Source organism: Typopeltis vanoorti, chromosome 14 (genome assembly GCF_054136105.1).
Source record: "Typopeltis vanoorti isolate ZY-2024b chromosome 14, IOZ_Tvanoo_1.0, whole genome shotgun sequence".
Taxonomy (NCBI): Eukaryota; Metazoa; Arthropoda; class Arachnida; order Uropygi; family Thelyphonidae; genus Typopeltis; species Typopeltis vanoorti.
The window spans coordinates 106,761,061-106,775,966 of record NC_143562.1 but is presented as its reverse complement, the minus strand read 5'-3'; the positions used below and the strand labels follow the sequence as shown (position 1 = coordinate 106,775,966).

The window sequence follows — 14,906 nt, the reverse complement described above, 5'->3', positions numbered from 1 at the left end:
GAAATGAAGAAAGCAGTTAGAAGAGACGAATCAAAGTGGTTAGAGGAATAGTGCAAGGATATTAATAAATAGAAAGTAGTGAGTACAACAAGAGAAGAATATAAGATGATCAGAGTCATCGACAAAAAATATGGTCTAAAGCAGAAACCATAAAAGATGAAAAGGATCCGGATGAACACTGAAGGAACAGGAGACGGATAGAAAGGATACTCAGAGTTATGTAAGGTATAAGGAAATGTTGAAGTCCAAAAGTAAAGAGTTTATTTCCCTCATGAATTGAGAAAAATATCACCACCAAGTACAGAGGGAGAGACAGATATACTGAGTGATGAGACTATAAAGGAAATATAGCATCTGAAAAACCATAAAAGCCCTGGGAATGATGAGATCACTTGGTTGATACTGAAGCATAGTGGCAAAATGATGATAAATGAACTGTGTAACATTGCACTAGATGAGGGAAAGCACCAAAAGATCACTTCTAATACTTATTCAAAAAAAAAAAAAAAAAAAGGAAGCGAAATGGACTGCAAAAATTATAGAACACTTGCTTCAATGAATCATTCAGGAAAAGTACTTACAATGATATTAACAGAAAGAATAAGGAAACTAATAGAAGAATATCTAGAAGATGTGCAAACAGGATTCAGAATAGACAGGATTACTGTGTACCAAATATTAATGTTGAGATTAATTGTGGAGAAAGTTATATGTAAAAATACAGTTATAATTACTTTGCTGACTTTCAGAAGGCATTTGACAGTATAGATTAGAAAGTGGCATGGACTGTACTCGAATAACTTATAGTGTGCCAGAACCTGACATATCTATCATGGAATATCAATGATAACATACAGGCTGCTATGAGAAATTATGGAAAAACAGGAAGGCAGTTCCAGACAACAAGATGCGCAAGACAGGAAGACCCAATTTCCCTGATCTTTATCGTGCTTTTGAAAAGAACAGTAATTGTCATAAATGAGAACATGAGGGAAATTTGAGTTCAAGGTGAAAAAATCAATAATATACAATTTGCAGGTGACATAGTCATTACTGAAGAAGATGAAGAGAAACTAGAAAGAACAGTGCTCAAGTTAAGTGAGGAAGAAAAGAAATACGCTGATAATGAACATCAAAAACACAAAAGTGATGATATTCAGAGAAAAGAGGATAAAAAAGCAAATAAAGGTCAATGGACATGAGCTGGAAGAGGTTAGGAGCTTCGTGTACCTATGGAGCAACATGATTTAGACTTTTACTGAAATGAGAGTCAACAGGCTTCACTTCAGTGAAGTAAAATTATTCAAAATTAAGTGGATATTGAATACCACATTATTTCTTAGGCGAATAAGAAACTCAAAGATAGGAAATCTAATCTAAGAGTTTCATGCCGAATATGGAAAACTATAAAGTACGGCGAGTCCAAGCGTAAGCCAACACCTGGTAGTGCAATGCTAGGGCAACTCGTAGTAAAGGTGGAGTAAGATCTGATCACTGTTCTTAGTATTTTCCCATAATGTAAAACACAGCTCCTAAGAGATGTATTATTGTTCTACATTATGAGAGAAGGTCACTACCCAGACCGGTTTCGACCTGTCTTTGAGTTTCTTATTTGGCTAAGAAATAATGTGGTATTCAATATGTGGTATTTCCAATATCCACTTAATTTTGAATAATTTTACTTCGCCGAAGTGTGCACCTTTTAGCAACTCTCGTACAGTAAAGAAATAAGTTCTGACTATTGAAACCTTAGTATTACATCTAGGTCTACCTACTCACTAATGAGACCTCAAAAAAGGTCAAAACCGGTCTGGGTAGTGCATGTAGAGTAAACCTACATGCATTGGACCTTCTCTCATAATGTAGAATAGTAATACATCTCTTAGGAGCTGTGTTTTACATTATGGGACAATACTAAGAACAATGATCGGATCTTACTCCACCTTTACTACGAGTTGCCCTAGCATTGCACTACCAGGTGTTGGCTTACGCTTGGACTCGCCGTACTTTATAGTTTTCCATATTCGGCATGAAACTCTTAGATTAGATTTCCTATCTTTGAGTTTCTTATTCAGCTAAGAAATAATGTGGTATTCAATATCCACTTAATTTTGAATGATTTAGACTGTAAAATAAGATCTTGGATAACAAATGTGAGAGTAAACCTACATGCATTGGACAATATATAATAAAGTGAATTAGTCAGCATTGCCACAAAGCTGAGAGTACTGGAAACATGCATTATTTATGAATGATGTATGGATGTAAGACATGGGTAATGGACAAAAACTCTATGAGGCAAATATTGGTATTTTGCATCCATCAAAATTCCATAAATTTGATGGATGCAAAAGGTTACAAATGAAATGTATAGAAAATTAAACTGCACTGCAAAGAGATTTAATGCAGAAAATAATTTGAGGGAAACCTGAGCTTTTTTGATATATCTGCAGGTTGGATAACATCAAGAAAATCAGAACCTTGATGTTTGGTATGTGGACGGGATAAACAGAAGAGAGCAACCAAGACAAGAGGGGGTAAATGATATGATGCAGTGGTGTATAAACAGTGTGTGGGATTTGGGACACCAATGGGCAGCACTGGACCCATGAACACACAGTAGTGATGATGATCACCCATCATTAAATCGTTTTTCCATCATCCATTCCATTCCAACTTTGATAGCAGTAAAGATTTCTTGTCATTTAACTTATATATGTTGCAAATACTTTGGAGTATACAAAAATATATATGAAATTTGTAGAGAATTGTAAAATTAAGTTTTATCTTAGAATCATTGAAGTGATCTTCATTCTGGAACTCTCAAGAAATACTCCTTTAAATTCATTGCTTCATACATTCTGTTTAATTTCACACAGATTTGTAATAAGCAATTGCCTTTTCTTTTGAGGAAATTTTTCCATGTTTTCACTGCCTGATCTGTTTCTTATGTATATACAATAGATACTCATCAACACATTGAACAATCATCCTTTCTTTTAGTGTTACACGGTGATCAGCATTCATTTTAGAAATTATGGACTTTACAACTGTGTTATAAATAACTCTTTTAATATCCCGTTTACCGGAAACTGACACATACTGGCCAATATATACACATAAATTCCTACCACCACCCAACACAAAAACTAGGTGTCATTAATACTCTAAAAAACATGGCCCTGATCTGCTCCAGTAAACAGGCACTGAAAGACAAATTTAAAGTTATCAGCAATACTTTTCAAAAAATGGGTACAGTCAAAACCCTATTAACAAAATTCTGTACAAAACCTCAATAACAAACAAAGGCAAACCTGACTATAATCAAACTATAACCATTCCTTACATAGAATTGACTGGAAAAGCACTAGTTGTCTACATGGTGTGCAAATTTAAGGAAGCCTGTGAGATTATTACCAACCACCCCAATCTGAACAATAATGATGGTCTAAAAATCCCAAACATATGGAAAGCACATATTCGACCCATGGAACCTTCCTCTCTAAGAGCGCTATAAACAGGACTGTAGAAAATCCAGGATCCTACATCAAAAATAACAATTGTAATGCTAAAAATAGGACATCATTGTTGCTGAAAGAAAACTATCTCTAAGAAAGAATGTTTATTCATGTTATCATAAATAGAATTTAGCTTGATATAGTTTATAAATAATTACTCTTTTTTTTCCACTAGAGGTCATGCCAGTAGAATAACCTGTGATCAATTCATTGTTTCTTTAGCTCATTGTATGTAATGTAACTTAGCTTGTCCTGTATATTTGTATATGCTCCAGATGATGATCTTAATATGAAGATCGAAACGTCGAGATATTAAAAGAGTTATAACAACGGTTGTAAAGTCCATAATTTCTAAAATGAATTGAACAATCATCTTCTTTTCTTTCTCTGAAGAAAATCTTGCTAACATTTGACTTTCTGGAAAGTACACTGATTGATATGATAACTGTAGCAGAGCTGCTTCAGCACTTATTTTTAGTAATGCTTAATCTGCCCATTCCTGGCAGAGCAAGCAGCCACAGGATTAATCACAGCATGTGAGTTTAGCAGCATGCAGTGGCACTGTTGAGGACTTGGAGATTGGAGTTACCAATCCAACAACTTCCCCATTATGATGTACACTACCTTACAGGCATCAAAACCCAATATACTACACTAATCTGAACCCCGACTGGAATCCTCAATGGCTATCCACCTCAGCTATTCCAGCTAAATTTTCCATCATGTATGATGTACACTACCTTACAGGCATCAAAACCCAATATACTACACTAATCTGAACCCCGACTGGAATCCTCAATGGCTATCCACCTCAGCTATTCCAGCTAAATTTTCCATCATGCCGTCTGTAAAAATGGGAGGAAAAATTGCATTTTTCATAACACCTATTTCTTGTGAATCGTTATAAAACTCTGACTAGCGCTCCAAAATTAAAACCTATTATGTATATCATCTATACAAGATTTTATACTAATTACTGTCTGCATTCAGTAAAGTTATTCTTCTGTATTCATTCTTTCTTTTACTTACAACATAACAATAAAATTTTTTGTTGTACAATACTCCTGACTTTTTATATTTCATAACTCCTCTCACTCTTATTCTCATGATATTCCTAAAACATCATCTTCTTATGGATCTCTTGCTTAATAAGATTGCACATCCATTTTGCTCTCATTTTATTTGTTCTTTGAACTTCAAGGACACATTCAGATTTAAGCATCTTTTCAAGCTGATATATATATATACACACACACACACACACACACACACACACACAGTGCAGAACCAGAATAAGATGGTAACAATTATTTTAATTAAAAACACATTTCATCCTAATTACATAAGATTTCTTCAGGTCTAAACACAAAGTAGTAGACAAACAATAAAGACTAGCAAAGGTGTCAACCACCATGTAGTTATGGAAGAGACTGATGTTTTTTAAAATATTTCTAATTGCATATATATAAATTAACTTACTTTTGTTTCACAACAATCCAAATGACAGAACCAATTAGAAGTGCACAAATAAGAGTCACAGCTAGAATGATAGCTACAATAACTTCTGGAGTTAAACCACCTGAAATTGGTTAAAAATAATTGGAATTAGAAAAATATTTTAAGACAGACATTATGCTAAATGAAAATTTTATTATTATTATCTCCATGAAGTCAGAAAACTCATCACAGGAGACCCACATTAACCTTTATACACAATACCTATCAAAGCTCCACTTACACTCATTCACTCTCAGGTGACTCACAACTACTTCTGACACTCTAGTTTACACATCTTTACCACACTCTCTCACACAGCTTCCAGGATGACCACTACTTATCTCTACAATTTGGCATATACTAAAAAATTTGTTTTGTGCTCATCTTTATGTTATGTTCTATCGAGTCGTTTTTGACTCCTGGTGATTCTATGAATCTATGTTCACTCTATGAACATAAATTCTCCATTCAGATCTGTCCCTGGCCATATCTTTCAGAATTTCCAAGCACATTCCAGTTGCTTCTTTAACTCCATCCACCCATTTAATTCTTGGTCTTCCTCTTCTCTTGCTTCCATCAACTTTAGCAAGCATCATCATCTTCTCCAGACTGTCATTTGCTCGTATAATATGTCCAAAGTATGACAATTTTTGCTTGATGATCATAGCTTCGAAACAGCAATCTGGCTTTATTCTGTCTATCACTGATTTATTGGTTTGCTTTGCAGACCATGGTAGTCTTAGTTAGCATCTCCAAACCCATACTTCAAATGCATCTATCTTCCTTCTTTCACATCCATACAGTACCACAGGGAATGCCATTGCGTTCACGATTCTGATTTTTGTTGCAAGGCTAATATCTTTATCTTTAAAGATCTTGTTTAAATTTGTCATTGCTTTCTTTCCAAGTAATAATCTTCTAAATTCTTCATTACAATAACCATCTTGATCAATCCAGGATGCTAGGAGCACAAAATTGTTAACTGCTTCCATTTTCTCCCCATCTACTTCAAAATCATTAAGTTCACATGTTGCCATAACTTTTGTCTTTTTAAGGTTAAGTTTAAGACCATATTTAGCGCTTTCTTTTTTAACTTTCATAATAAGTTCCTCCAAATCTTCTTTGCATTCTACTGGCAAGGTGGTATCATCTGCATACCTCAAATTATTAATATTTCTTCCACAATTTTAATTCCAACTGAAGAGTCCTCCAACCCCCTGCCATTCTTAAAATGTATTCGCTGTACAAGTTAAACAGGTACGGAGATAAAATACATCCTTGTCACACCCCTTTACCTATTGTGAAATACTCAGTTTCTCCAAGATCTGTTTGGGCAAGAGCTTCTTGTTCATAATAAAGATTCCTCAGAGGGATAATGAAATGCTCTAGTACTCCCATTGTTCTTAACACATTCCACAGTTTCACATGATCTACTGAGTCAAAAGCCATGCTATAGTCAAGGAAACAAAGGTAGACATTCTTTTGATATTCCTGTGCTCTTTCTATTATCCATCTGACATTGGAGATTTGATCTCTTGTTCCTCTGCCTTTTCGAAATCCTGCCTGTTCATCTGGCATTTCACTCTTCATGAATGGTTCCAGTCTTTTCTGAATGATCTTAAGTTAAGACTTTACTTGCATGAGAAATCAGTGCTATAGTTCTGTAATTTTTGCACTCTCTTGCATCGCCTTTCTTCAATAAAGGTATATAAACTGATTTTTTCCATTCCCTAGGCCATTTAGTTATGATCTAAATTCGCTGACATAGAACTGTTAAAATTTTAACTGCCTCTTCTCCCAGGGTTTTGAGCAGCTCAATAGGTATTCCATCTCCTCCTGGTGCCTTCTTACTGGATAGCTGTTGCAGTGCCCACCTCACTTCACTCTCCAGTGGTACTGGTTCCTGTGTATAATCCTGCTCTTCAAATTTCTCAGTAATTTTGGAGTTCCTTTCTGTAAAGGGCTTCTGTATACTCTTTCCATCTTTCTTTGATGTCTGCAGCTTCTGTAAGATATCCTTTGTGTTTATATCTTTGTATCTTTTCAATATTGTCACCTCAGCACTAAACTTCCCTGTTAGTTCTCTGTTCTTTTTGAAAAGATCTCTTGTTTTCCTTTCTTGTTTTGGTCTTCTATTTGTTGCCATTCCTGGTTAAAATATTCTTCCTTGTCTCTTCTGGCTTGTCGTTGAAACTCTGCATTCAAATGCCGTACTTCCTGTAAATTTCTTGTGGCCTTCATTTTCCTCCTTTCCTGAGCAGTTTTGATGGCATCTTCTGACAGCCATTTAAACTTCTTCTTACAAACTGTTGGAATATTCTTCTTTGCTTCTGTTTTAATTATATCTTTAATCACTTCCCATAGTTCATCTGGGTCTCTTTCACACAAAATGAGTGTGTTGAATCTGTTCTGTTCTGTATACTAATATTATATTCATCCGGTATGTTTCCAAGATCATATCTGATCGACATTTGTGCTGTTTTCTGTTTCCTTAATTTGCTGGTTTTATAGAACCTGTTTAATAACGTATAAATTTCTCTCATGTCCCCTCATTTCTGCCTATCAATTAAACTTTGCAACCCACACACCTTCAACTATCCTCCTAGGGAGCATCCCACAGACTTGTCTGCAGCTTGATCATTCATCTCTGAATCCTCCTGATTCAGAACTTCCTCACAACCTCCTGATCCCCAAGAAACCAACCAAGGTGATCAAATCTGTAAGCAGTAGTCAAAATGCAGCCAAATCATAGCCTTATAAAGAGGGATAATAACTTCTTTATCTTTACTTGTTAGTGTGTTTTTCAATATCTAACAATCCTTTGAGCGATTTTGCCAACTTTTGCAGTGTGCCCTCTGAATTACAATTCTCTGTCCACCATTACTCCATGTTATCTTTTTTCGACCCAAAGTGCATAAACCTTGCATTTTGCAACATTAAACTGATAACCATTATCTTTTGCCCACTTTATTTAAATCATCCTGTAAGATATCTATATCATGTTTATCAACTACTGCCCTCCAGTTTTATATCATCACCATATATAACTGAATATTCCCTCTCCCCTTAAATCATTTCCTATATCATTAGTCACCTTCTTTCTCATAGATTCCACATACCAAAGAAAGAATGATTAAAGGAGAATGATAACTGATGGAAATAGGATGGTTAAATACTGTAGAGGATATAGTTGAAGTATTTAGATGTAGGTGAATGTAGACAGTAGATGAAAATTAAATGGAATGTATTGACATTCCATTTAATTTTTGGGACTGACAGACAAGATGCTAGAGCAGTATGTGGTGTGGATCTGTCTGTCAGTCCACCCCCCCACCCCATCCATGCATTCAACCAGCTTTATATCCATTCCCATTTGCTTCAACTTTTGTAATAGTTTTCCATGTGGTATTCTGTCGTATGCCTTTGGCAGAATATGTTACCCTACCCTAAACAATATTCTCTGAAAGCCTTTCTACAATCTCTTCACCTTGCCCAAAACCACATGATTAAAATGATAGTCTATATGAAACCTAAACAAGGCTTTGTAAAGGAGTGTTTTATTTTTAGCATCATTGCCATAATTTATGGAAATGTGCTCACAAGTCTGTCAGTGTACCTCTTAAATTTGAAGTTCTTGACTAACATTACTCCAGGTTCCTTATTTTCTCTGTCTCCTTCAGTATATCTGACCAATTAAATACACAGAATTTCATCCATTCACAGTTCTTCACAGCATTTAAACTGTTAGCCCACACATTTCATTGAAGTAATTTGTCAATACATTCCATTTAACCGTGTATAGAGGCTTAAGTGCTGTGAGGACATCATGTTGGAGGCTTAATGTATACAATCCATACAGCACTCAGAAAGGATTAAAACAGAATTTAATACTTCCTATATTTCATCCCTGTCATGAGACATCTGCAGAGATTACAAAAAAACTAATGTAACATATACACAAATACCACACAATACTAAGCCCAACCACATGGGTGACTCTATAGTCATATGTAGGTGGAGCGCCCTCTAATGGCGGTTGTAGGTGGCCTGGAATGTAAGGTGGGAAGTGTTTCCCAAATCTTAGGAAGCTTAATGCAACCGTATTTATTAAGATTTGGTTGATTTCTGAGAGCTGCTGCTAATTCTAAAAATAGCCTCTCTTTTTTGAATTTGCTGTGGTGGAGCATGGTGGTTTTTTCCATAAGATCCTGTGGGTTGTATCCAAGACATGATCAGCCAGGCCTGACTGACCATAGTCATGGTTGCAGATGTATGACTTGTGTTCCTGCAGGCGGATGGTTGCTGATCTGCCTGTCTGTCCAAAGTACACCAGATTACAGGAACAGGGTACTTTATAAACTCCAGGCACTGAGAGAGGAGGGAGCTGATCTTTTGTACAATGGATAAGGGTAGCAAGTTTGCAGTGGGGCTTAAATGCTGTGCGTAGGTTGTACTTTTTTAAAAGCTTGGCTATTTTTTCCAATGTGCCATGATTTAGCACCCAAACAAATTTGCAAACTAACTGTGTTGCAATCTGTTTATTCTAGAGTATATAATTTTGCATGTGGAAAAATTGATCTGGCAGTCATTATATTTTGGCTACAATGTTAGTCAATTCAAATCATACTACAGGATATTTACACCACTTTTGTATACCATTGCACTACCAAATTAGTGTCATCAGCAAACAGCTGAATATTATTATTCAAATTATCTCCAAATTATGTTCAAAATAAAGTGAAATTTGAGTTTGATAAAGGGAAAGGCTACACCAAGTCCAAAAATATCATACTGTATCTTTTCCCTTTATTGACAAACTCAATTTTCATTTTATTAGAGAATGTGAATAAATTATTTAGGCAAGACCCTCTCAAGGATATACCATCTTCCCACAGTATAATATTCGTAGCTACTCATTTCTGAATTCTGGCTTTAACTAATTTTTCCCAAACCTTACCCACTGTCTTTGAGTCTCAGTTATGTAAAGGAACTATCTTGTGTGCTCTTTTCATGCTTTATCATGTCACATCACATCAGTCACTTGCATCCTCTGAAAGTGATCACTCTATAATTCAACTATTTCTTCTGTCACCTGCTTGCTGCATCTCCATAAGTTATCCTTACATAATCATCTTCCATTTCCTCACTACATAACAAAAAAAACTTTTGGAATTTCCTTGTCTACTGAGTTGCTTTCCTCTCATAATCTGATTATCATTTCTTCCCATTTTAGAAACCTTTATTTGTGCTTTGTAGTTCTCATAAGCTTACTGTTTATATTTCTCTTTATATTCCCTCCAAAATATTTTTTCGAGCTCCTCCATAATGATGTTCCTTATCTGTTTATTGCATCTATAATGCTTTCTTCATCTTCTGGTTGTTTGCTCAAGCTCACCATTTCTCCATTTTTAGGTCTACTATAGTTAATCACTACTATTTTCACTCCTGTGATCTATGTATGTGCTCTGACCCAATAATGGAAATAATTATTACAGGAATGAAAATCTTCATTCCACTCAGAATCCCAAATCACTATCCAAGCTTTGGATAGTGATTTGGGATTCACTATCACTCATAATTAGATATGAATGGAAAAGTGAGTGGTATGAGTATAGAAAATGAGAGAATGGGTATGCAAGAGGAGCAGGGAAATGGGGAGGTTCAGGGTGGACAGGGGTACATACACAGTGTGAGAAAGGTGGATGCCCCAAGAGGAGATGAGCATGTGTAGGCAGGAAAGGAATGGGATGACCAGGGATCAAGAGGAAACAGTTGGAATTGAAAAGGGTTCTAAAATGAAGAAGCAGAAAGGGAAATGGTCCCAGTCTACCATGGAAAGATCACCTCGAATGAGTAGTATCAGTGGAACTAGCTGTAGATCCAGAAATGAGTTGTGTTTTGTATACCAATGCCAGAAGTATAAGAAACAAGGCAGATGAAACAGTTGCACTAATTGCATCTGTTCACCCAAAGATTGTCAGAATAAGTGAGACATGGTTGGAAGAGGATGACATCCTGACAACAGAATAGAGATGGTAGGGTATGATGTGTTTCATGAGGATAGAAGGGGTAAAAGGGGGGGGGGGGGAGTGCTATTGATGATAGAGAAAGAGTTATGTCCATACAAAGTAGAGATGCAAGACGGATATAGTGCCAGTGGTTTTGAGGCAGTATGGTGTGTGAGATAGAGGTGAATGGAATCAAATACTTAGTGGGATGTTGTTATAGACCAGGTAATGTGGATGGTGGTGATAGTGAAATGTATAGTCAAATTAGCCAAGCAAATAAGAAAAGGGTGATCATTATGGCAATATAGACTGGAATGATGAGATAGCAACTGGAAGTAAATAAAATGAGTTTCTTGAGTTTTTGAGGGATAACTACCTCAGATAGTATGTAAAAGAGGGCACTCGATGATTGAGGGTCTTGGATTTGGTCATCTCATCAGAGGATGTAATTATAAATGAGGTGTCAAATCATCCACCAATTGGTGAGTGACAATGTAGTGATTACCTGGGTGGTTGCCAGCAGTGCAAGGACCTCTATGAGAAAAGGGTATATGTGGAACTAAAAGGAGGTGATTATGAAGAGCTCAAGAGACAGCTTGCAGGTATAGCATGGAATGAGGAGTTAGCTGGAAAAGAGATCAATGCAGCTTGGAGGATTTTCAAAAACTGTTTAGCAGATGCAATGTCTAAATGTATTCCAAGGGTGAGAAGGTTAAATAAGGTAGGTGTGAGATGGATGAATAAAGAGATTAAGCATGTGATACAGAAAAAAAGGGCATTGTGGAGGGAGCATAAGAGAAGTGGAAATAACCAATTTCATGAGGTCTACAAAGACCAGGCAAGGAGGGTGACTTGGTTGGTGAGAGCAGCTAAAGAGAGGTATGAAGCCAAAAAGAATCCTAGGGAGTTCTTTCAATATGTAGCCAGCAAAAGAAAGATTGATTGTGGAAGGATGATATTGATTGGAGAAAATGGTATAAAGACAGCTGTTGCAGAATGTGTGGTGGATATACTTAATGAGCAGTTCATAAAGATCTTTCAATCTTGTGAATGTTACTTCATGGAGGGATTGAGAGCAGTTGATGATGGGGAGAAGAGACTGACTGTAAGTGAGCAAGAGGTGTTTGGGGAGTTGAGTAAACTAGATGTAAAATAAGGCTGTGGGACTTCATAATATATCACCACATATTCTGAAGGAATGTGCCATGGAGTTGACACCTGCCTTGACATATTTTTTTAATACGAGTCTTGCACTTGGTCAAGTTCCTAAGGAGTGGAAGGAGGGCAAGATTGTGCCTCCTTTATGAAGTGGAAGTTCGATCATAAAGATTGTGCCTCCTTTATGATCGAACTCAAGCATCAAACTATAGACCTATCTGTGTGTCAGGTGTTGTGGTTAAGTTGTTGGAGAAGCTTGTGAGAACTAGGATCCAGAGTTGGGTTGACAACAATGGTATTATCTTTGATGGACAGCATGGATTTGCTAAAGGGAGTTATATGTTTTAGTAATCTACTTACTTATGACAATAAAGTGACTGCTTCATTGGACAGAGGAGAAGGATACACAGTAATATACTTGGATTTCGCAAAGGCTTTTGATAGAGTACCTCATCATAAGTTGACAGTCAAACTAGAGAAGATGGGGTTGAATATTGGATTGGAGACTGGCTATCTGATAGGTATCAACAAGTTGTGTATGGGGGTGCGATATCCAGGAAAAGGAAAGTCACTAGTGGAGTGCCTCAGGGGTCTGTTTTAGGGCCATTACTGTTTAACTTATATATTAATGATATTGGTGAAGATTTGGATGGAGATATTCAGTTGTTTGCAGATGATGCAAAGTTGGGACAAACCATAAAGAGTAGTGAAGATGTTATGGCCTTACAGGAAGACTTGAATAAATTGAGTGATTGGGCACGGAAATGGGGATGTGAGTTCAGTGTTGCAAAATGTAAGGTTTTAAAATTTGGAAAACAAAGATGGGATGCAGAATTTATGCTTGGTGAGAATTTATGCATTGTTGGAGGTAGAGGAAATAAGAGATCTGGGGGTGATAATGGATAAGGATCTAAAATTTAGGGGACACATAGCCAAAATTGTGAAGAAACACAAAGGCTTCTGGGAATGATGCAGAGGACACTGACGTATAGAAGCAGGGAGATTTTTGTTCCATTGTATAAGGCTTTGATTAGGCCACACATGGAGTATTGTGCCCAGATTTGGTCACCGGGTTTTCAGAAGGATGAAGAGATGTTGGAAAGGGTCCAAAGGATACTGACTAAGGTAGTTTCTGACCTCTGGAATGTTGAGTATGAGGAAAGATTGAGAAGATGTAATTTGCAGAGTCTGGTGGAGATGAGGAAGAGGGGAGATATGATAGAGAGAGACCTACAAGTTGGTAAGGGGTTGTTATAAGATCAATGGTGGAGAAGTTCTACAGAGAATAGTGGGAGATCAGGGGAGAACCAGAGGTCATTCCTGGAAACTGTATAAAGAGGGTGTGAGCAGGGGAGTGAGAGGCAGATTTTTTTCGTGCAGAGTTGTGAATTATTGGAATGCCTTGCCTGTGAGTGTAGTGTCTGCAAGGAGTTTGAGTGTGTTTAAGGCATGGTATGATGAGATGTGTGTATGATAAAAGGACCTCCCAGATGAGTCTTTGACTCCATGAGGTCTTGGGTTAATAATAATAATAACCAAAACCTAGTTTCATACTCTGCTTGCAATGTATCTCATAACTTTAAAAAGACCACTATCTAATCCAAATCAGATTTTGAAAGGGCCAGATAAATATGCTTCTCAAAAAGGAGTTGTGAGCCCACTTGTTGTCAACATTATCAGACATAACTTCTACCCTTCCACATTTCCATTTCTTGCATTCAGATGGTATTACTGGCACATCGTTCAAAGACAAGGCATCACTGTGCTTTTCTTAACCCTTGCATAGATGAAATAGTATCCCTGCCTTATCAAGAAGAGTTTATTGCATGCCTTCAATGGTCTTCCACAGAAAGACATAAGATGAATTAATCTTGGATACCAACTAGTTGTCTGATCCTGTTAGGATCACCCTAATTTCTTTCTGCTTGCAATTTGTGTTTCAGAATTAACACACATCCTATATCATCTTTACAATTTCTCATGCTTATCCAGCATGGAAGCAAGCCTATATTCAATCCTTTTCAATAAAAAGAGATAAGTCAATCATTAAACAACAATCCAGTAGCCATCATCTTGGTTCTCTTGAAAATAATGGAGATAGTCACCATGAGTCAAATTCTTTGCCATATGGAGGCACCAATTAATCAGTGACTGTCATTCTTAATCTGCAGTGAATTCTGTCACCTATTAATTTTTAGTAGCTTCCCTTGTTAATGCCACTCATTGTTGGACACATGCAATGGAAAGGTTTGGAGAAACTTGTATGGTTATTCTCTTCATGTTTCCAGGATATTTGATCAGACTTGACACAAAGGCATACTTACTAATCTACCATGTTTTGGTCTGCTACCTCCTTATAATTGGAGCCAGTTGCCTCAATGGTTGGTCACTAGCTGTTATTGTGGATGGCTTCCTTTCTTCAGATTTTCTCACCAATAGAGCTCTATAATTTATCTGTAATCTTCCACTCCTATACACAAATGAGCATCTCTCAGTAATTTCAAATCCTATCCATAGTTTTACTTATGTTCACTTCCCTCCATTCTTCTTCAGTTTGAAAAACTTTGCAATGCTTGAATATTTCAAGCTAAGCAATCCTCTATAACCACTAATCTTGCTATATTCCACTGGGATGATGGCCACCTTGTCAACTTCAGTGCTACCATAAACACATAAAAGTTCATTTCTTGGCATAAGCACACCATGGCCTGCTCTGCCAAAAAAA

General features: G+C 36.6%; 1 protein-coding gene across 1 annotated transcript in view; it reads right to left on the bottom strand.

The window, feature by feature from the left end:
• LOC150099822 (insulin-like peptide receptor) overlaps nt 1-14,906 on the bottom strand; it is a 538,418-nt gene that overhangs the window by 105,804 nt on the left and 417,708 nt on the right. Inside the window, 1 exon segment of the mRNA XM_090403498.1 lies at nt 4,998-5,097. Coding sequence (XP_090259624.1) covers nt 4,998-5,097 — 100 coding nt within the window.